Source organism: Argiope bruennichi, chromosome X2 (genome assembly GCF_947563725.1).
Source record: "Argiope bruennichi chromosome X2, qqArgBrue1.1, whole genome shotgun sequence".
NCBI classification, from domain to species: domain Eukaryota; kingdom Metazoa; phylum Arthropoda; class Arachnida; order Araneae; family Araneidae; genus Argiope; species Argiope bruennichi.
Window position 1 is genome coordinate 85,794,684 of NC_079163.1, and position 24,683 is coordinate 85,819,366.

General features: G+C 29.4%; 1 protein-coding gene across 5 annotated transcripts in view; it reads right to left on the bottom strand.

Moving 5' to 3' along the window:
• Positions 1 to 709: 709 nt before the first annotated feature.
• Positions 710 to 24,683, bottom strand: part of LOC129961084 (beta-1,3-galactosyltransferase 1-like) — a 59,215-nt gene continuing 35,241 nt past the window's right edge. Inside the window, exons 2-4 of one of the 5 annotated variants that reach the window (XM_056074903.1) lie at positions 8,903 to 9,066; positions 4,711 to 4,862; positions 710 to 1,982 (exon numbers count right to left, since the gene is read on the bottom strand). In XM_056074903.1, coding sequence (XP_055930878.1) covers positions 885 to 1,964 — 1,080 coding nt within the window. In that variant the 5' untranslated portion in view covers positions 1,965 to 1,982; positions 4,711 to 4,862; positions 8,903 to 9,066 and the 3' untranslated portion in view covers positions 710 to 884. Of the gene's footprint in view, positions 1,994 to 4,710; positions 4,863 to 8,902; positions 9,079 to 24,683 lie in introns of all 5 variants that reach the window. The other 4 variants (XM_056074905.1, XM_056074900.1, XM_056074902.1 and 1 more) reach the window with 4 other exon arrangements.

Sequence of the window (24,683 nt, forward strand, 5' to 3'; positions counted from 1 at the left end):
TTATTCATTGTTTTGACTGCACTGATCAAGAAATTGCTTATTAGAGGAGTTTTCAAAAATTTGTCTCAGCAGATAGTTAGATACTTATTTTGATTAAAAGAAGTGAGACACTTTTTTTTCTTCGCATTACTTTTAATTTCTTTAATTTTTTTACATCTGATTATATTTATGATTTATTGATACATGCAAAGAAAGTTCAAGCATATGTTACTGAAAGAAAATCTTGATTGGCAATGTTTAATATTTTATCTTCGTTGAAAATAACTAATGATTTTTTTTTATATTTGATTATCTAACATTTTTGATTTTTAAAGAAGAAATGTATATAAAAAAAAACAAGAACTATGCAGCAGAGGAAGAACTGACTTATTTTATTAAAAAAGCTTTTTACAAAACACAATTTATTGACTAATTTTAAAAAAATTATTTCAAAAGGAAATTAATTTTATTTAATAAGCTAAGTGAATTTTTTTTTCTTAAATGAATCTCAATTTCAAGAATATTTTAGCATACCACTAGAAAAAAATAGTTTTTTAAAGTGTTCATACTAAGTCGGAAGTTTGAATTGTGATATTTGTGCCATAATTTTTTAAGAACTATATTATATGAGTAAGTGCATATCACAGAAGCATTGTTTTTTTTATTTAAAATGTAAAAATGAATGTGAGTAAGGAAAAAGTGTAATGCTTGAGGAATGAAGGTAAATAAATGCATTCATATAACAAATTTAATTTCAGTAAAATATAAAAAAATCACATTTCTTTTTGCACAGATTTACAAATGCATTTTTAGATAATTTGACTTTGATCATCTTTGAAAGAAATACCCCAACATTATGATATACAAACACCATTTAAACAAAAGTAAATAATAATAATAATAATTTAGGCTTTCTTTTTCGGTGGGCGACAAATCAAAGGCCTTTTTTGAAGCTCTTTCCATATTTTGATCATATCTTTCACAGTTACATGATGTCCTGTTATCGCATCTTTAAAAGCACATCCTGTCGGTGGTCTCCGCCAATACGCAAATCCTCTAATATTATACCGCTTGACACGGCATTGACTTGCACACAAACCTGTAATAAACACATCTTCCATGACTAAGAAGGGGAGTGAAGCACTTGCTTCCAGGAGTTTAGGCACCACATCTCGGCTCATTACATATCCTGTTCCTGATAAATAATCAGGGAAGACGTCGCCATCAAACTGATTCTTTGGCACGTACCATTTAGCTCGAGGATTTCTGTCTGGCTTTGCTTTCTTGAAAAGAACACCATACATGACGTTCGATTTGATTGGAAATCTTTTCAGGGCATACATTAAATTTTGTATGTTCACGTACATATCATCATCAGTCTTCATAACGAATTGAACGTCTGGGCAAAATTCAGATACCCATTTTAAAAGCATGATGGATTTTAAAGTGAGATTTTGATAAGAATCTACAAAATTTTGTTGTATGATATCTGAATACTGAGAAGATTCATGCTCAAGTTGTTGTTGTAATATTGCATTGTTCGTGGAACCAACTAGAAAAGCCAGTCTGGCGTAACCTGTATTGTTGGTTGAAGAAGAAGGTGATCCCCATGTTTCACGAATTGTCTGTCTTTGCTTACTGTTCGGTACAGCAGTGCAGACAAGAATCAGTAAAGATATTTTCCCTTTGTTTTTTAATGTCTTTGGAGAACACAGATCTCTAGGGTTCAGTGTGAAGTTGAAAGAGACAGAAGATAAGGCAATTTCAGGAATATCAGAGTCCGTTGATTTCACCAGAGTTTCATTTGTATAGTTTTCGAGTTTATCAATAGGAGACGCTATCATGGAGTTAAATGTGAAAGCTTCGGTGTCGTTGAAAGGACTGTTTATGAGGGTTCGAATTCGGTTAGGCTGCATATACAGGAAGCCTATGATGAGATTGAGGAACAAAATGATGGTCAAACTTGCAATGCGCCGGATAGTCATTGCAGCCTGTGGTGGTAACTAAAAAAGAACTAAAATAATTTCAAAAATAATTCTATAAAAAAAATACATAATTGTAGAACAATTAATTATGAAATATACGCATATAACAACAATAGTTAGAAATATTATAATACTGAATAGCGTTAAAATTCTTAAAGGATTTAGCATTTTAACTGCTATACTTATAATATGACAGTTCTTAAAATCTTAGTTTCATATTTTAAATTAAAGTTTGTTAGTTTTGATGAGATTTATATAAGCTGCTAGTACAACTTGGAGATTCTTAGATAAAATATGTATTTTTGCCTGAATGCTTTAAAACAAGAAAGATACAACAGTGAATTTTGGAGTTAACTACTACAAGGGAAATAACAGTGAATTTCAACCACTTTTCTATAAATTCAATTTAAATATTTTGCTGAATTATGATATTGGTTTTCTTGAAAATACACACAAAAAAGTGACAAATGTAAATCTGTTTGATTTTTTAGAGAAGAATAAGCCATTAAATAAACACCATATTTTCAGCACAGATGACATGCAGCTTGTATTTATTTTTAACAAGCAGATATATTTTCTTACAGGTAATCACTTTTTTGAGTTAACATGAAGATTCATTCAACTTACAGCTCAGTAAAGGAAGTAAAAAAAAAAGTTAACCATTCAATTTAGGGAAAAAATGGCAAATATTGTCATATAGTTGAACGCTTATTCTTAACCTTTTATTGCTTTCGAATTTCAATAAAACGCCAGAATTAAAATTATTGAATTCATCATATAAAAAAGCTTATTTATTAACCAATAATGAATACTTTTATATGCAAAGAAATGAAATGTTGTTCAGATTTGGACTTCGTTAGCTAAAAAAAAAAAAAAAAATAATAATAAATAAAAATAACAACAAAAGAAAAAGTCAAATAAAATTTTAATCATCCCTGAAATAGAATAATTAGAAAATGATTAATATAAGCTTCAGAAAATCATAATGAAAGTCATTAATGTCTGTGTTCAATAAAGCTACTAAAATAACTCAATTATTCCAATCATTTCCAGTGTATTAATGTATCAATAATATTGCACGACTTGGTGATTTAAATAATAAAAGCATTGCTATACATTCTTCGGATTTACGATGAACAACAAATTAGCTTTGGAAATGCTATTAATATGACCTTCAACATAAAGAACAACTTTAATTTAAATAAAATGATCTCAAATGGGATATTCACATACTGAGATTAAAACAAGTAATATGAAAACCATTTAGAGTTGAGATCTCACTCGATCGATAGATTCGATATTTTACTTTGTTATTTCAGCTAGTACAACTTTTCAGACGAAATAAATCAGAAATATTAATTATACTAACATTTGCAATGAAGTTATATGAATTATACTGCAATGAATACAAATAACCTTCCAAAACATTTTAGTTTTAAAAATGTTTGGTACATGGCTTTAGGAAACAGAAAGTTTATTCATCATTTCTTTTTCTACATAATCCAATGGAAACTACAAAATAATCCTTCATCAAAATTCTTGAGTTTAGAAAGAAATACAATATTTTGAATTTAGAAAAAAAAAAAAAAAAAAAAAAAAACCAATATTTTTTTAAAATGTCTAAATTCAGATTTTTGAATTTGGGGATTTTGGAATAATAATGATAGAATACTCTTCGTAAAAGAATATACATTTAGGTCTAGATTAACATTAATGCATGGTTTTATTTTATATACAGGAAGAGATACAAATATAGCGTGCCATTTACTTTGGCCAAAAAAATTACTATTGGAAATGCTGATTTTTGAAAAATTAGATTATTAAATACTTTTATGAACTGTTAACTAACTTCACACAAAATATCTTCTTTGTAACTTGGGGAAGATATCAAAAATAATTGAAGATGCTTTTTTTAAGGCAAAATTCTTAGCTATCTAAAATGGTGACAAATAGAAATGGCCAATAAGTGAGGAAAATGTAATGAAGTACTTTATAAGTAAAAAACTAATACACTATAATATAATATGTGTAATTGAAGATACATTTATGATGAATAAAAGACATTAATTCTAAACGGTACACTATAGAATACATACAAAAATTATGGAATGCTGTCTAAATTTTGCAAAAATTACACACATAACTACCATCAGAATAACCAGCAAATTCTGCGTTAGCTCATTCTTCACATAATTAATTTAGACCTACTCTTGTCTTCTGATGTCTGCAAAAAGTTTCTCTAGCAAAATCCTTCTCTGATATCAGAGGTTTTTGTTTTAGGGATATTTAGTGTCAGATAAATCAAAAACACTGAGTCAGATGTGAGAGTCCTCGCCTGATTTTTCCCGAATCATTTTTTTTCCTCCTTGATTTTCACACGTGTGTTTCAGGGTGACAAATATGGTATACTATTACATATTTGTTCCTCGGCTAGTATTCCGCATTTAACGCCAATAGGATATTTGTTTTGAAAGATATAAATATGGATCTAAAATTCGAAACCTGAATTAATTACAGATGAAAATAAACTTCAAATCGTGCCCTATTAGACCACATAAATATCAAAAATTAAGAAATAAAAGTTAACTATGAAAGTATAAAGAGAGGTAACTTATAAAACCTCACATTTTCAACAAATACAGAAATGAATCAAGAATTACAGGAAATTAGCTATAACGAGGATAACAATAACAACACAGATAACACAAGGTGATAACGACACACACACAAAAAAAAATCTTCTCACCTCTTTACCACTGACTTTTAGCAGATATATTCAACGATTATATTCTTTCCGTTAAGAGTATCCTCAGAGAGAACATTGCAATCTCCAGGTGGAAAAAAAAATGACTTGGAGATTTTGGTGAATCTTCATGTTTAAGATCGTTTTCAGCCCTCCTTCAGAAGAAAATCATTTTTGAAATAATGCATGCTTGTCTGTGGAAACTCAAATATGCAACTAGCTAAACTGATGAAATGTGATACATAATCTTCATACGAATACTGCAGATTTCTATCAAAGTTTTGATAAATTCGTCTTTGGCAAGTAGGTCTATTTGTTTATCCGTGTACCCAAACACTGTAACTCAAAAACTTTTCTAATAATAGATAAAGGAAATTAGGCATATTATTTTATTATTAAATCAGCATATTTGTATTAAGTTTTAACCTAAATCAGTTCACGAAATAACTGTTTGTTTTTTCGTATGAGAAAACGATAACTCAAATGTAAAACAAGCTAGATAAGTAAATTTTAATTAATATGATCTTCTCTCCAAAATTCTAGCACTCATTTTTTGTATCCACTTTTGGATTATTCCATGAAATAGATAAGCAGTATTTTACTCTGTCTGTTCATGCGCTAAAGAAATAAAATGTCAAGTAGAAAGATAAATGAAATTGAAATTCTTATCTTTGCGTCAAAATTGTAGTCCTATATCAGATTTTAGACCCAATTGAGCAACTTGAAGATAAATAAATCTTTTACTGATTACAAAGTTATATTCTGGAAAAGGTGAGGTGTAGGAAATAAGTAAGGTTTCAAAAAGTCTAAAAATAAACCATCTTTTGATTTCTACGTATCAAACATTTAATGACTTTGGACTGTAAATTATTTGAGGCAACTAAAGTTAAATATGCTGAAAGTAACTGCAAGAGTGACTACATATTTTTGATACCCTCTGGAGGCATCTCGGATATGGGGATGAGAGGCTTACGAAATGGTGGTTGATTCTTTCCGCCCTGGTGGGTACAGAAATGATGTGGGGTTATTTACCCTTTATAGATGACGGTACGTGCCTCCTACGGGAGGGGTTGCACCGCGACCGTTAATGGTCTTTAGGACTAAACTTTAGTTCTAGCCAATGCTGTCGCGGTGTCCGATCATACAGATTTTTTTCATGTACCTCGGGGTGAGTTGGAGTTGTTGTTTATGCTTACTTATTTTTGATGTCATGCAAAGAAATATTAAAAGACATTTAATTGTATTATGATTAAATTTTTTTCTGTTAATTTATGTGATTAATACAATCCAAAAGGCCTTAAACATCTAAGATCATATGGCATGTGGAACAATTTAAACACCTAAAAATAGTTCTGCAGAATAGATGAATGCTGCCTTATCAATAATCATGTTAAAAGAAGGAAGGATTGTTTTGAAAAAGCGGCTCATTTCTTTGATAGTAAAAAAAAAAACCCTGGCATTTTACTTGAATGTCAATTTACTTCAAGAATATATTTATTATATCCACTTATAAATATGGAATATACTAAAATATAATTCCATATAAATATCAAATTTATTGAAAATTATACTAACATTTCTTAATAATTTTTTATTTCTTACTATTAACATGCAAAGTTTTTTAGTATGAAATGAAATTTTAAGTTTCTAAAAAGTGAATACAAATTTAATATCCTTTTCTCCTTTAAAAGGGAAGAAACATTATTTAGAAAAAAAAAAAAGAGTTTCCAAAACTTTTGCGAAATTCCACAACTTAATCACTCCTAGTAAAATAATATTCCACTCAGTGGAAGATTTTCTCTCAAAATTCTACTTCCTCAGATTTGTCACATTTTATGCTTGCTTGAATATCAGTTTAGTTCTACAGTGCAATCTAGAAATAAATTGACATTCAACAAGCATTCCATATTATAAATCTGTAATTTACAAAAGCATGAGAATTCTATTTTCTATTTTCCATCAAGAATCAAGTACAAGTAATTGGAAGAAAAATATTCCTTTTTATCTAGAGAATTGTCCCTAATTTTGTTCGCCCCTTTTTAGCCAATCTTAATGAATGATTAAATAGCTTCCGTTCTAAGGAGCAGGAGCCTAGATTTTAAATATGGACGTAGAATCATTTAGTTGATGGTCTAAAACTTAAACAATTCTTATCTGCAAGCCGGAAGGCTAAAATTCATTCCTTTCCGTTTATGTTGAGGGCAAGTAAACTATTCCCTGTTTTCATATAAGGAAACTTTCTGTGCTTTTGAGCATGCACCAGCCTCTTTTAATTCACCAAAATTGGACTGAGAAGAAAGACGGAGATAAAGCCTTTTTTTAAATCAAGCAATTATGGGAACGTAGCACGAATTTCGAAATGAAACAAAATAGTATGACTGTAAAAAAAAAAAACATCAGAAGAGAAAATCGAGCTTAAAAATAAATTTCAGAAAAGTGCTCTGCTTACTCACAGTGTATCATTCCTTTGCGGAATAAAATACTCCAAAAATGGTAGGCTCTGAATTCTAAAACGATCTTCCATAAAAAAAAAAAAAAAAAAATAAAATAAAAAAAAAATCAAACTCGTAATCCTCCGATGTTGAAGCTGACACTTTTTCACGAAATCATCTCATTTTCGATGAGCTAAAAATAACGAAATCTGAACGTATGATGTTTTTGTCAAAGAATAGGGTTATCGACTCGTAAGTATTAAGGGTTGATATATTTAAAGAGCTTCTGAAGAGAAAGTGTTCATTATAATGACACAGTTATTTGCTCAATTTGAATAATGTTTTGATATTCATTGGTCAAAGAATTATAGGGAAATAAAACTTTCAACCTCTCTCCAATGTTCTTCCATTTGAACTGAATGAATAATCTTCGAATGCATTTATATAATTGTAATAAATTCAAATTTAAAACACACACTATTATTTCTAAACTGCGAAGGTTTTTCACTTTTCTCGGGATGTGATGGCTGTAACTTTAAATCCCTAAATTGCTGGACGATTATTTCTTTAGTTTTAACTCCACTTCCAATAAATAATTTCTCTTCGTGCTCTTAAAAACTTCAAACTTTCTGTTTGCTCTCTTTTTGTTTTGAAATTTCCATTGGCGAAGCTTCATCGCATCTCTCTTTAATGGTCATGAGTCGGACTTATTCAAAATGATGTCTGAAATATATCTTTAATACCCAATAGATGATATCTTAAAAGAAATATATCTAAAAAACTCCGAGAGGCAATAAGAAGTTCATATGTACAAATTTCCAAGCAATGTTGATTTTTAAATATTTTTGCTTAACTAAATCTTATTTAGCATGCATTTTTCAAGTTTCTTAAAAGGAAATGGGAATAAATCTTCTCTTTTTAAAGAAAAAAAAATGTGTGTATATTTTCCATAATGTATATGTACTGTCCATAACTTCCAAAAATAAAGTGCCAATTTTTAGAACTGGAAAAAATAAAAAAAGTAATATTTCAGATTGCAATTTCAATTTCAATTGCCATAGTTTCAGACTGTAAAAAGTACACACTATACTTTAGTTACACATTTTATTATTATAGGCGCGTCCTTCGTAACTATAATATGTTGGTATAATCATATGTTTGGATGGTTAATAGGGAATTTTTTATTCTCCCGATTAAATAAAAGGCATAGATGAAATCAAGACATGATTTGAATGAGAATTTATTTCTAAAACTAATGCTAGAAAGCAAATCGATTCACCATTCGAACATTTTGGTTAGACATAATTAGATTCTTTCCTTAATCGATCTCCCGGTTTTCAACGACATTTATTATATTTACTTTATTCGAACATTGAGATGTGTTTATAGCTAACTTACGTCAAGATCAGAAACATAAAAATGACGAATCTTGACTTTATCTGCGAAATAATTTATTACTCTCAACGTTTAACGGATAAAGTGGAATGATCGTTGAACCATTCACATCGATTAAAAGACATTGCCTTTCAAAATCCAACAGAGTAGAATTTAATACATTATGTAATATTCCTATGAAAATGGATGGGACATCGGAACTCAAGTGAAGAGCTATTAACGGATACGAAGTTGCCATGGCGAAGACAATTGTTTTAAACATAAAATACCGTGTCCCTGTCTTCCCTTTTATTGCGTGACAGTTTTTACTAATTACATATCTCTGCACTATCTCGTTATTTGAAGTAAATGGTTCTCTCGTTACTCACCTATCGCACGCTATAGAATTTCTGATATTCAGCATGTGCCTAAAATGCTTTAATGGTCGCATGATCCACTAATCCAGCAGGGTCGTCTCCATGACGTCACATACGGCCTTCCTTTGCCATCAACTGATTAAAATCCAAAAAGCGTGACACCACGGTACCAAATTCTAAAAAAAAAACTAAAATAAGATACAAGAATCAGTTTTTTTTTTGGAAATAATACTGACAAAGGCTACTATTATAAGCTAGCTAAGCTTTGATGAAATTATATATTCGCAATCATCTGTAAAAACTAAACTATTTTCTCTTCAGTTTAAACAATAAAGAAAAACTGAAAAAAAAAATCCATACATATAAAGCAGTGCAAAAATTTCTTTGTATAGCAAATTTAAAGACTGCACAAGTCAAAAACACCGATAATACGTATTTCGGATTTTCATCGCCGTATTTTTTTACTCTCCTCTAAATCATATAACTGAATAGAGGATTCGGTAATTTGAACTTCTTTCATCATTTCCTTACCCTGTAAGAAGATTGATTGAATAGAGCTCATGTATTCAATTTCAGGAAATCATTTACTTTGATCATTCTATTTTGATGGTTGCGATAGAAACAACGGGAGAAATTGATTCTTTTAGAACGATTCAGTCTTAATCTAATCAATATTTAATATTTTTCAGTTGCATATTTTTAGATAAAATTATTCTCATTTTAAAGAACATTTTTTCTAAATAGTCTACTGTATGGGATACGTTACTTCTTTCATGATTTATTATGTATTCAAAATATTTAATTTCAAGTTTTTTAGATTTGTTTTTCAATTTAGAATATTTAATATTTCCTTTTCTGTTGCAAGACTACTTATATTGCAAACAAATTTAATTTAGACAAGGAATAAGAATACGCAATAATCAAAATTACAGAAAAGGTATTTTATTGTATAAATGCTTTTATTCTTTCGTTAAATGTTTCCGAACATTGAATATGATTAATTATAAGTTTAGCTTCAAGAGAATAAATACATTTTAGATATCTATACAGTAATGGCCATTTAAAAATAACCACTGCTCTACTTGATTTGTTGTTTCTTTTTGAATTCCACTTAGAAATTTTGAAATATAAATATGCATGAAATATAAATGATGCATTTAATGCAAAAGGCCATTTTATATGCAACAACATAATAAGTTTGAAGACGAATACATATTCGTACCGAAGCCTTTGCTTTTAAAGATTTACAGTTACTTCTGATTGTTGTACAATAGGCTATTAGATGCATCGCACTGTAAAATGGTGAATTATATCATTTCTTCTTATACTTCTTCCACTTATGACACTTTTTCAAGTAAAAAAAAAAAATAAATTGCAACCCCCATCTCAGAAAAAAACTTTTTATCTGAGGAAACTAACTACCACAGAGTTGGAGACAATTAAGAAAGCAAAGCATTAATATTTAATAATTAAAAGGAATTTCAGCTGAAAGGTAATCCTTAAAAAACGAAATGAAACATTTTAAGTCAGGATTCTTTTTTTTTAAAGACAAATTGACTGGCAAATGTTGAAGAGTTTAAAAAAATATGTCACGTGAGAAATTTCACGACCACTATTGGAATCGCGACCATCAATTTAAGAAGTTTCGACCTATATCTGAAACAAATAGCTTTTGCAAATATGAAATCTTTTTGATATGAAAACTTATATCTAGAAGCTGTGTATAAGTAAAAGATAATGAAATGAAGAAATATTTATACATATTTTAAAAAAGTATGATATAAAGAATATTTCCAAAGTTTGTGACGTCTAACTTTTCCCAATATTTCTAGATGTAATTTCAAAAATTTATGCACATTTTAGGTAACCACATTGTCATGAAATAGTTACTAAAAGACCAAATCTGAATTTTTATTGATATTTTATTCATTTTGACAGATTATCTATTTACGTTAATTTTAAAAGGATAGTTCAGTTATTACGGATAAAACGGCACGTCACAACTATGAAGTATTTTCTCGAATTATATTATGACAGTTTGCAGAAGCTTAATTATCTAGGAAGAATAATATGTTATTAAAGTTCTGCACGAATCTAATATTTTTCTTGTTGGTTAGTTATGTTTAGACTACATTTGTCGTTTGAACTTAATGAATAATGGATTACTTCCGAGTAGGAAAAAGAAATCATTTATCAAGTAAAACTACTAATGTTTTCCTCATTACTAATGTCTTCAAGCTCAAATTACTAATGTTTTTAAGTTTATAAAACACGTGGGGTAAAAATCTTTATCTAAGTATTTTAAAGATATTTATTAGTAATTAGATACTAATTACTGATAAATGATGCAAAAATTAATAATGAGAAAGATATTTATTAGAAACATCTTATCCTTTGCGAACTTTCAGTTCTATGTATTGCTGAATGTTGTATCTCTGAGATAAAGCAAAATAAATAAGAAGCAGTGTGAAGGTCAAATGACATTATATTAAATATTGTAATTTACAGGGGGACGAGTACTTTTATATTCGTTATAGAAGAGCGGTTAAGAATTAACTTTATTTATTTTATATAAAATAATTAAATTTAAGCATAGATATAATAATTAAACTCTATCGAGTTCTCTTATTTAATTTATTATTATATCAATGATGTAATATCGTACCACAGGTTTTGGCAAAAAAGGGCGAAATATGATTCTTTTTTTATTAAAATCCAAAATGCGTATCTTATTTCAAGAAAAGAGAAAATATTTTCAATTTTTACTCCAAGAAAATGATAGCAGTGCTGAGAAAGCTTGGGCTTCAGTGTTTCTCTGAGGCATTCAATTTCTTTTCCATATCTCTGTGCTGTACATTTGGCTATCTTGGCTATTTATAAAATCATACTTTCTAGATTTTAGGAGAAATATTGAATTATAAATTTATACAACCTTATTGAAATTCTCGGTGATTAGCTTTTTATGAATATTATTTTCAGTCAATTCAAAGTGAATTTTATTTCCTGCAATGTATTACATATTTATACAGATAAAATTGTCTGAAAATAATTGTCTTTATTGCAAAACGAGCTAATTAATTTTAAGCTTCTAAACTATCCTTTTTATCATTAAAAATGTGTACATATACAGATCATTGTTTTTAATTAACACAGGATTCTTGAAATTCAATATCAATTTTTTGAATTTCTATATAGAATATAGTCTTTTTAATATTTAAAAAAATTTAAAAATTTTTACTTTTTAAAACACATAAAAGTTTTACTTAACTGGATTTCGGATTTAAAAGCTCACACGGAAAGTCAGAAATAGAAAAATAATGTTTGTTCCGAAGGGTCTCTAATTTCCGAACAAGTTTATTTTCGTTAATTCGTGATCCCAATGAATTGCTTTAATTTCAATGATAGCTGCATTTACGAAATTTCAATTTAGCAACGTGACAATTGGCAAAATGCGTGAGCGCCCTATTGAAAGGAACTAAATTGTTCAAAAATAGTACTTCAAAAATAATGTGATAAAATATTTGAAACCTCCCTTTACTTTTTTTTAACTATTTAAATAAGGATAAAATAAATTCTAGATATCAAAATTTATATATATATATATATATATATATAAAGGAAAAGCAACAGTACTTCAGAAGTGCTATTAAAAAAAAGTGATGTATCGAGGGTATGTGTCACTAGGGCCTAATATGATTTCTCTTGTCATCTGTGATTTGGATAGGAAAAATAAAGCCTGTGGTATGGTATTATTTTTCATCTCTTCTTCACATTTGACTTTTAAAAGTGGCACTTACATTCCCCTTTCCCCCTGTCATTACACCGCTGAAACAAAGCTTGCTTCATTTTGTGACATATTTTAATACAGATTCAGGTCGACTTCGAATCTAAGACGCTATCCAGAATCAAACTAATCTTACTTTTCAATAACTGATTTATTCAGGATCTGAAACCAAGATTAAATTCACTTAATTTAAAATTTGTATAAATACTGCTCTTTTTTTTAACGCCAATTCATACAAATTAAAAATAAAACATTGATACGATATTTTGATACAATAATTAACATTATAAGTAGTAGGGAAACATACTTATCAGGATATCTGTTTGATTTGTATGTATAAAAGTGGAAATTAAGTTAATTGAAATTAAGATTTTCTCCGACCAAACAATTTGAAATAAGAGTTCTGAAGCCAGCGTCCCCTAACCGTCCAGTTCTTTTATTCATTTTGATTACTAAATTTATCAATAGATGGCGCCAGGTAGAGCATGGGAGAAGGAAAAATCATTGTTGCATATCCAACTCAATTTTTTTATTTTTTTTATTCACTGCATCCCATAAAAAACATTTTTTACGCTTTTAATATTTTTTTTCACGTTTGTGCTTATTTTGTCAATTTTTGAACACTAAATTTTATTTTTTCTTTATTTAGTGCATTCCTGTGTTATAAAAATTAACTACTTTTCGTCAATGTCTGTAATTGAAAAACAGATACCCTTTGGGTTTGATTTCATAGATTTGATATAATTTGCTATAAATATGGTTTATTATAAATTACTAAGTGAGATTCTCCACATATTTACTTTACGTGAAGCTTTTAGTAATTGCCTGTCTAATTTGTTTCAAATTTTGTTGCTGCAATTGGTAATAATTTCTTAATCCAATCCAAACTATTGCAGTTTAATCCGAACGAATAATAATCAGAATATTTTTTTTATCATTCAAATTTCAAAACAAGGAGGTGAAAATGAAGGAAAAAAAATGAGTTTTAAAATTTGGGTAAATTATTTATTTATAATATGAACATTTTTTAGTATCATGCGCACCTATTTAAAGTAAATAATCTAAAAAGACTCTAGAATAAAATAATTGAAAAAACGCATATAATATTAACCCGCATTTGCGTTAATTTCTTGATGATTTCGGAACAGTCTAGTATAAATTTAGGAAAACATCAGTTTTTTTTTCCAACTAGCATAATTGGTAACATTAAGTAGATACAAATTTCTATTTCGCGCAAAATTTATTCCTCCTTACCTAGATACCTTTCAAGACAAGATGTATAACTAAGTATTTCCAAATATACTGAGATTTGTAAGTTTTGGTCTTCATATATTTACTACATATTATTAAAAAAAATAATAATTAATGGAACTTAACTGATTTAACTCATTGAGTCAAAACTCATTAAATCAACTCAATTAACTTTAGCAATACTTAATTATACAATAATCAATGAGGTTAAATTTCAGCTTTCTATTGCTACACAAATAATGCAGATCACTGCCATTTTTAAAATTTTAAATATTTGTTTTAAATTTCTGACTTAAATTATTTGTGGTATTTTTTACTGTAAAATAGTGCTAATTTTCCAACTTTTGTGTTAAAGAGTATCTTAATCGATATAATTATGATTTAAGGCTTATTTTTAATGTCACTATAATGATTGGAGAACATTTGATAAATAATATAACGGAAAAAGATATTGATATCAAGTTATTAACCGATTTATTAGATTTATGTCTCATGTTCAAATTAAACGATTGCAATTGAGGACACAATTTGTATACCATAGCCAAATATAGAACTCGACCCTTGTGACGGCATTAATCTCTCCACATATATATTTTCCATTAAAATTAGTAGAAAATTAAATTTATCGCTCTCCTTTGGAAATGTTCTTATAATTTAGTTTGAAGTATTTATTTACAGATATATTTAGCTGAAATTTACAATTGTCTTGAGTAAGAATAGTGATACTTGTACTGATTACTTACTGGCAATATTATTTAAAATATATTTTTACTTCCTCGTGAACGAAGTATTCAAATAGAAAGTACTAGTATTCGTCAAAAAATTTTCCGAACTTGAGAATTTTGACGAAACTCCAAGTTTCAGATGTTTCTGAGTCCCAAAAAAAAAAAAAACGCACTTTTGAAATTATGTACGGCTGGCGCTCTGTCTATCTGTGAACATGAGCTAGTTTGAGCTAGGCAGATTAAATTCGGTATATAGTCTTTACTCCAAATTTGCAGATTTCTGTCAAATTGTGAACGAAATCTATTCAGAGGAAGAGAAAAAAGTGAGCAGAATGCAGAAATTTGGTACACATATTTAACATTTAAAGTGTAGATGCGTATACAATTTAGAACTAAATATGTCAAGGTGTTGACAGTCTGTCGGTCTGTTCTTTTCCATGCATATAAGCGCAATAATAAAAAAAATGTAACAACTTAGGAAAATGAAATTTGGGTCACAGTTTTATCATCTAAGTGTTTATCTAATTTTGAACCACATATGTCCAAAAGGTGACAGTCTGTCGGTCTGTACTTTCACAAGTATGCATACGTGGTAATTCAAAAACGCAGTGACAAATACAGGGTGTCTATAAATGATGGACCCGATTTTAAAAAATCATATTTTCAAAAGTTCTCGATGGAATAAAATAATTAATGCTTAAAAGTAACGAGAAAAGCACGAAGTTTTTTTTTTGTTACCAACAGATAGTTTTTTTACCTTATAAATGTTCGATATGGGACCCTTTTGTCACACGGCATACGTCCAATCGATAATCTAGTTCATTCCACACATTTTGTAACATGTTTCTGGTAATGTTTTGTAATGCTGCAGAAATGCGTTGTTTCAATTCTGGGAGTGTTTTCGGCATTGGCTGTACGAAAACACGGTCTTTCACGTAACCCCATAGAAAGAAATCACATGGGGTTAGTTCAGGAGATCTTGGTGGCCATGTTAATAACGTTAAATCATCGTCACCCGCACGGCCTATCCATCTTTGTGGAAGCACATTGTTTAAGTAACTACGAACCGTCAAAGACCAATGAGGAGGTGCTCCATCTTGTTGGAAGATAAAATCGGGACTGTCCTCAAGCAGTTGAGGAAATAACCAAATTTCCAGCATGTCGAGATAATTGTCACCTGTGACAGTTTTTTCACCGAAGAAAAAAGGCCCATAAATTTTTTCACATGACATTGCACAGAAAACGTTTACTTTGGGTGAATCTCTCATAAACTGTTGAAATTGATGAGGATTTTCACTTCCCCACACTCTCACATTGTGACGATTAACATGTCCTGATAAATGGAATGTCGATTCATCTGAAAATACCAATTTTTTGGCAAAATTTGGATTTTGTAATTCTATAAGCATGCGTTCACAAAAGTCTAATCGACACACTTTATCATTCTCTGTTATTTGTTGTAGCAACTGTAAACGATATGGTTTAAACTGTAATTTTGTACGCAAAACTTTCCATACCGTTTGATGTGGCATTCCTAATTCTCGGCCGGCAACTCTCGTCGACTTCCGCGGGCTGCGAACAAAACTCTCCCTTACCTTCTCTATTGCGTCATTCGTAAGGCTTGGCCGGCCGCTGCTTTTCTTTTTGCACAAGCAACTTGTTTCTTTAAACTGCTTATAGCATCGCAAAATGCTTTTGTTAGTTGGTGATTCTTTACCGTATTGAATTCTAAAAGCACGTTGAACAGTAGTAGTCGAAAAAACCCTTGCGTACTCCAACACACATAAACTCTTCTCACTCAATGTCGCCATTTTGGGCTTCTTACTCTCAGCGATCGTAAATGGCTGCCATCTGTTAGTAACAAAAAAAACTTTGTGCTTTTCTCGTTATTTTTAAGCATTAATTATTTTATTCCGTCGAGAACTTTTGAAAATATGATTTTTTAAAATCGGGTCCATCATTTATAGACACCCTGTATATGACAATTGTAGCCCTGTGTACAATTTCGGTTTCAGTGGATTTTAAAAAAAGGTGTCCATAACAAATATTCAGGTTTTGATTCTTGTGTTTTAACCACATCCCTGTGATTAATCGCCAAAAAAAGATTGTTTAAACATCGTACGCTAATTGGCTCTTTTGCTCTCTTTTGTTTTGTTTCTTGGCTGAATTATAGTTCGCCAATATTATTTTTATTAAAGAGCATGCGAGAAAGTTTCGGGGATACTACTTCCTCCGAATATTATTTTATAGTAAGGTTCCGTATTTGCGTGTTAGTGCCACTTTTTGTATTTACGGTTTTTTTGTTCTGCCCTGCATTATTTTCTATTTCTTGCATACAATTTTTATTTCGACTTTTTAATTGCCTTTGTAATTAATTCCGTATCTATGTTTCACTATGAATATTAGTAGTAAACTGTATCACTTTCTAAAAATGTTTCATTTCAGCACACATACTGTATGAAGAAGTGAATCTTGAATTAGAAGCAGCCAATTGTATATTTTAAATAGAACTGATAGGGGTCCCCAGTGGTTGAACGCTGTGATTCACGAACAGACTGCTTTCGGTTGCAGAGTGATTTGTCGGGATACTTTAATTTATTTTTCGTTAATTAAATTAAGGGCTTATTTTGAACTTGTATTAAGCTAAAGTTCTTCGGAATTGTATTTGCATAAAGACAGTTCAAACTATTTAATTATACGATTTAAACATTAGATATTTGCTTTACGAGGATGACGCTAAATTAAATTGTCCTAGAGCCACAGGCGGAAAGAATCTTCAGGGGCTTTGATTAAGAATTCACAGCCTACCGAGGTTGAGGATAAGACTCTGAAATCAGGTCATCCTGGCTCATATTATTCATGAAGGCTCATGTAAATATTAGATTGTAGTCTCATGCGAAACTTGTAAATAGATGGGTAATTTAACTTGGTTATTTCCATGTAGTGGTTTATCAAGGGCAGAAATCGATTTTGAACCTTGCGTGATTAATGATAATATTTAAAAAGCTCTGACTAGGTCTGCTTGTGTTTGATTTGTGTGATTATTTGTTTTCGTATTTGCGAAGCTTTATTGCATGTCCATTTTGACAGTTCCGTCTGTATTTTCTGCGTCAATTTATATCTTCCTTCTTTTTCGATTTTGTTGTTATTTTTTTTTTTTTTTTTTAGTTTTCTTGCATATGAAACATAGAAAATATTGCAATTGTCAAAAAATTCGATCACGAGATTTTGATATACCTAAAAGCTTTAGATCTCTATTAGTTCGAAAAAGTATTTTCAGAATTTTATCAACTCGTTCTGTTTGAATTATGTCAGTTGACTGTTCCCCTGAGCATACGATAATTCAAAAGTATTCCTAGCTAAATAAAAAAATATTGGCATGCGGTTTTTACAAACAAAAAAAAAAAGTAAAAAGTTACCTTCTGATTTTTATAAAATTTCAGACGAAAACAGTAAGTCTGTCTGTCTATCTGAAAATACATGAATTTCGGCATGGTTTTACGATTAGAATTGCCGATTAATATAAATTTTTGCACCAAAAATTCGTGAAAGGGTAGCTGCCTGTCAATTTTCTTTATACGTGTATAGATGAACGTAATATCTCAAAAACACAAGAAAAAGAGTGAATTTAAATACGATATCCTCACCAAAACTATAAATCTGTGTCTAATTTTGTCTGCCATTAAAGCGGTTAACGGATAAATGACTTGTTTGTTTCTCTATCTATATGTATTTTAAAACGATAATTCAAGAATATAAAAGGACACATAAATGAAATTTGGTGAACCGTTTTGACACAAAAATTGCATATATATATTTGATTTTGAACCCGATTAGTCATCGCGAAGGAATCCAAAATGAATACGGGATTCTATTTATTATGTTATATGATTAAAATGGGTCGTGTTCTGAATAACTGAAGTGAGATGACTGGATCTTTCTTATTAGTTTTACCTCAAATTTTTGAGCTTCCGAAAGGTTTTATATATCTAACAAACACCCATACAGAAAAGAACACAAATTCAGGATATCATAGAAAAGAACACGAAGGAAACAAGTATGTGATTTCAGAAATAAATGGTTTCATATAGTTTTACATAGTAGCCAACGCTTGTAGTGATCACGGATGCAACGATTAATCAATTGTACTGATAAAAATAGCGGGGAACGGATCTTCCTTGTCTAAATACATTGGAATCCGCCAGTTCTAGTGATCAACAATTTCCTTTTAGAGATCAGTTTCGATGGTCGGAGGAGAAAGACTAAGGTTGATGGCAGAGTTAAAAAAAAACAAAAAAAAAAAAAAAAAAAACCGATTTTGTTTAGATCTTACATACATTGAACTAACCATCTCCCTCTTCTCTGTGCAATATTTTGTTTTCTCCCTGTCAGTGAAGTAATGGCAGTGACCAAGGATTTGTCACTGTTGTAATGAGGTTGAACATGTTCAACATGAAAGAAAAATGCGATCTTATGAAAGAATATATCAACTTCCCAGATTGAGAGCAGCAGGAAGGCGGGGATATATTGAAAAATTTTCCCAATTGTTTCTTAGAGTTGTCACTTTGGCAAAGAGCAAACGTCAAATGTTAAACATGAAAGAAAAATGTGATCTTATGAAAGAAATATGAACTACCCAGGCTGAGTCAGCAGGAGGTTGTGGATATACTGAAAAATTTCCCAACTGTTACTTAATTCATTGCTAGAATATAGGAGTGATTCTGAATCTATAGTCCGGAAGAATGACAATTTGACGCGTAAATGAAAGTGATGTGAGTAGGATGGAAACGTGGAACACGCGTTGAAGGAGTGATTTCTCAACTTGAAAGAAAAAAATTAACGTATGAGAGGATCACTGGCTCGTTAGAAGATCAAAGACTACTCCAGTAGCTGAACCTTTTGAGTATTATTGATATGAACGGTTTATCCATTAAATATTTGATAACTGAAAAAAAAGGTATTAATTTCGATAGTTATTTTAAAGAATTCGTAACAAATTAAGTATGTATGAATTCCCCCCCCCTCTGAACATTGTGTTGATTTTTCTAATTAAAACTAATGAATAATGCAGATGATGTCCTCTTGTTTCTTTCTAGCATACTTGTATTCCTACAAATGCAAGAAAGGCATTTTTGTTGTATTGATCATCTGAATTTAGTGATCATTAACAAGCGGAAATATTTTTAAAGTTGTGTTATGTATGTGACTATATTCCATTCTTTTAATTGCAGAATATTTAAATGCTCATTTTTCAGAGATTTCGCTTTAAATATGTTTTAGATGTGCATTTTTTGCATTATATGTATTTTGACTTTTAAAAGATTTTATTCATCTATGAAAAAATTGAGAGAAAATAAAACAAAGATTCAAAATAGCATGGAAAAGTAGCAATAACAATTACGCTGTTTCAGTAATGGATAGTTTTAATTTATTATATAAAATACAATTTAAAGTAAATGGCTATGTTTAAAGAATTTTGTTGAAAAAATATTAAAATGTACATTTTCAGCAACTTCGTGTAAATAGCTTTTAGAAATGCGTTTTATTGTATTAATATTTGAGGGAAAGAAAGATTTCTATAATTATATATGATTAATATGAATTCAAAAATGTTCAATGTATAGCAATAAGGTTTTCATAAAACTGGTCAAAGACATAAAAAAGAAATAGGCTACTTCAATATAACACGTGTTGAGAAAAATCTTGACATTTATTATCTGAGAGTTCTTTTTATTGAGGTCTTAAATTTCTTTTTCGGCAGCAGAAACGGCAAAGCCTTATAGCGAAGGAGGTTAAATTGTAAATTTAGTGTTTGCGAACAACAAAGCATTATGTTTCTTAAATAATCGAGCTGAACAACAAATCACATGATGAACATCCTTGATGTTAAGGCTATAAATGTTTTGTCAAATAAAAAAAAAACTTTAAAAAAATTCAGTCTAAATATTTTCCTTTAAATATTGTAGAAAGAACATATTATCAGTTTTCAGTGAGAGCATAAAATAAATGTATACTCTCCTATAATGATCATATCGGAAAAATATAACAATCTTAAGGCATAAGATGAAATAACAATAACTAAATTCTTTACTTAGAGAAAATAAGATCAATAACGGATTAATGTGAAATCTTTTTTTCATGACAAAGATTTCAAACGAAATCAATCGATTTTTTCAACAGAGTTAAAATAACAGTTCCTGAAATTCAGCTTACTAAAATCACATGATCCTCTGTCATTTTGACTTCTTATCGGACTTTTACGAATTCTAGGGCGCCTTGATTCAAAAATACTTTTATTAAATTACTGATTTTAGGTAGAATATCATAAAGAGATTTTCTGCACATTTTTTGAATGATTTTGACATAATATAAATTGAGTTTTTCATAAAAAATCTTGCGTTTTAAATGGCCTGTTTCATTATTCCTGTCTTTCATTATAATTCTACATCTTAATCTTTATTATCTAAATCAATTAATAACACTCGATATCTTCTTATAAAAACGTTCATTTAAATAATATTTTAGAAAATTATTCGGGTACTTTTTTTCAATTAGTGCTTCTAACAAAAGAAAATGAATATCCAATAAACTAAATGTGTTTCTGCCTAGACTAAGAATTGGAATTGAAACTCATAAAAGATCAATTAGAGATTTTTTTTTTAAATGGGAGGATGGAAAACTTCGGAAGTGTGTGCAGAAAAGAAGGAATCAGTTTTCAGAGCTTTAAGCCAGAGCTGGTCTGAATGCAGCTCTAGCGCTTCTCAGATGCAAGGGTTCTTTTCGCCTCCAAAATATCAGTTGCGCGCGCTGTCGTCTTTCATGAGGTGCTCGCAAACCAGCTCCGACCTGTGTTTCTTTAGATTGTTGATTCACTTCACGCTTTATTTTCACGTTTTTATGGCCTTTTTTTTTTTTTTTTTTTTTGTTGATATTCGCACTTACAGAATGAAAAAGCATCAAGCAGAGTGAAAAGCCATCGGCAAAGAGCCCAGAGTTCTCAGAAAGGAAAAACAACCAAATTAGACGAAAAAACGAAAATCCAGCTTAGAAAATTATTTCGGGATTCTCTTAAGGATGAAACACTATTACAGGAATGTCAATAAAATGCAGTGAATCGATACCAATTTCTCGTTTCATTTTTGACAAGAATTTATTACTGGATTTGGATGCCATAATTGCATGATTTGTCTTGATATCGTTCTACTTCTTGAATGGCTTATTGGTAAAAAGATGGTATCTATTTCTTAAATATTAGCAATAAAATATCACTTTGATAATATGAAGAATTTATTTTTACATTTTTTTTTGTGCTTTCAATATTCTTAATTCTCTATTATATACAAAACCGTGAAAAGATATAAATACTTTGCTTAAAGTTTCATATGGTTCTTTAAACCAAGTTTTCAAATATTCTCTTTCTTCTCTACATTTATAGATATATCTTTTTATAATAATCTCGATAAAATATTTTATAGCAATTTTTATAATAGAAAGATGGTGAAAGGTTTATTTGGGGGTGCGATTATGCTTCTGAAATAAACAATACAAAATACGACTTCGGAAGGGACTTTAAACGCTATTATTATTTTTCACTTGAGAAAATTGGGCAGTCAGTATGAAACAGTGTAATTTAAAATACAATTAGAAATTTGATGACGCATTTTTAAAAACACTTAAGGCTATTCGCTCGAATGGATGAAGATTTCGAGTTTATGAAAAAATCTTGTCTTTTGGGGCTATTTGTTTAATCTTAAATTATTTTTCTATTTTTAAAAGGGAAAAAGAAATACGATGAGAAGGCGGATAATTTGAATTCCATTAGTCTAATGCAATTTATTGCATTGAATTTGCATTTCTAATTATAAGAAAGGCCTTTTCATAATTAGTTGCATTTCACGTCTTCGCAAAAGCAACAAAAATATATTTTCGAGTTTTCTATTCAAACAACTCAGGAATAGAAAAATTTTAAGATAAATTACTGAATCAATGCAGCATTTCTGTTAGTTTCCATCCCTTGGGCTATTTTCTTTAAATAAAGACTTATTGAAACTTCTCCAAAGTTACTAGTCTTTTACTTTCCAGAATTCGCAACTTCACATTCTTTGGAAAGTCATTTATTTAGTATTCTTTTTATTAGGTGAAGCTTTGGGTAGAAAAAAAAATAGATATATCCCATTTTAGGAAGGTCTTGTTTAATCATCCAATAAAAGTCCGAGCATCCAATCTTACTGATTCTGATGGTGTTCCAATGTTTTTCGTTCAATTTCTGTTTACCTAGAAAATTATTCCTTCACTTTCTGCTTAGCTAAAAATTTATAGAAAGGTTCTTCAGACTGTATCTAGAAAGTGTTTTATCGGCTGTTTAACTGAAAAATCAGGAGTATTCTCTACATAAACAAACAAGACAGAATAGTTTTAGTAAATTGACTGATTTTAATTCTATTGAAAAGGTCGAATACAAAAAAAATGCATCTTTAGAATTTGATAACCCATTTTGTTTAAATTGAAGTTTAATCTCTTCAGTTTCAGATTTAAGTTAAAATTTTAGATGAGACTATAGAAAATTAGGAAGTTGTATTACACAATAAATAGGAGGGGCGAGAAACTTCTAAAATAGTAAATTTTTCTCAAGATTTGAAGCTTAAAAATAATTTGCAGAGGAGGCCATTAAAAGAAAGCCACATAAAACATTTAATTTAAAATTTTAGCTTCTATCAATCCCGGTGAATTAGCTCGTCGCCAAAGGCGGCTGGTAAAAAATAGAAAAGCAGATTTTTAGTATTATTTAAAAGGTAAACATTCATAAGATAAAAATGTAAATTTCAAACTTCGTAGCTTATGTATTAACTTTTCATTAAATGTTTGATGCATACATATCTTTGTACAAAGTAATATAAATTGCAAATGAAAACATTACTGTTTGGCCATAACAACGCTAAGCAGTATAGTTTTATTTAAAACATGCACTTAAATTTTCCTTATCGAACACTTTTGTTTAATATGCTAGTTTCATGTGTAAGATTTGTAATCAGTTTTTCCCTAACTTTATGAGCCAGAATTTTGAAAAGCTTATACAATTGTGTATTCTAAATGACAATTTGTTATAAATACTCTATTTTGACATTTTTAAAGCAAAACTATCATTTGATATTTCAATTTAGTTAAACTGATTGATTCTATCAGGTGCCAACTGGTAAAGCATTTGAGAAATGAAATGATTTCAAGATTTCATAATATTTATAAAAACAAATTATAAATTAAAGACTAAAAAATGAAATATTATTAAAATAAAGAACTCTACCTTTTAGTACATTCACAAGAGTACTGAAAAGTAGTGAACAACTGCTTTAACATTTATTTCTATTTATTTCAATAAGCTACACTTTAAATATCATTTGTTTATTAAACATGATTTGTTTCATTTTATTTTTGATTTACTGAAAAAAAACTGCATTTTCAGTTTTGGCATATTTTTCTTTGAAAGTTGTTAAACTTGAACTAGTTATAAGCAATTTTTTATAAGTTTAAAGCAAGAAAAACCGTCTCGCCTATCGGACAACAAGCATTTGAAATATACTGAAAATAAATGAGTTATTGGAACTGTTTTATGCCATCAATAAGAAAGCATGGTTATCGCTATCTTATTCAATTTTTCTTTTGATTGCGAATTCTTTTATTTATAATTTAGAACAAATTCAAACTTGTGAGATATTTTTTACATTGTTTACGTATTTAGAAACTTAACATTAATTTTATTATTTTATTACTTAGGGTTAAAATCCTTTTCATGAAACATGTATAAAATTTGACGAAATCCATATGGTTTATGCACGTGTTTTGGGAAGAGGATAAATAGTTCATTAGAGATGAAACAGTAAAATGGAAAAAAAAATAATTATCTAATCTGTTGTCACCTTTTGGTAACAAGTTTAAGAAAGCATTAATATCTTCGGGGAAAAAACATCTTTCTTCTTATTCTAGTACCTTAATCTTCCTCATCTATTTTAGTATCTTATTTTATTCTAGTATCTTA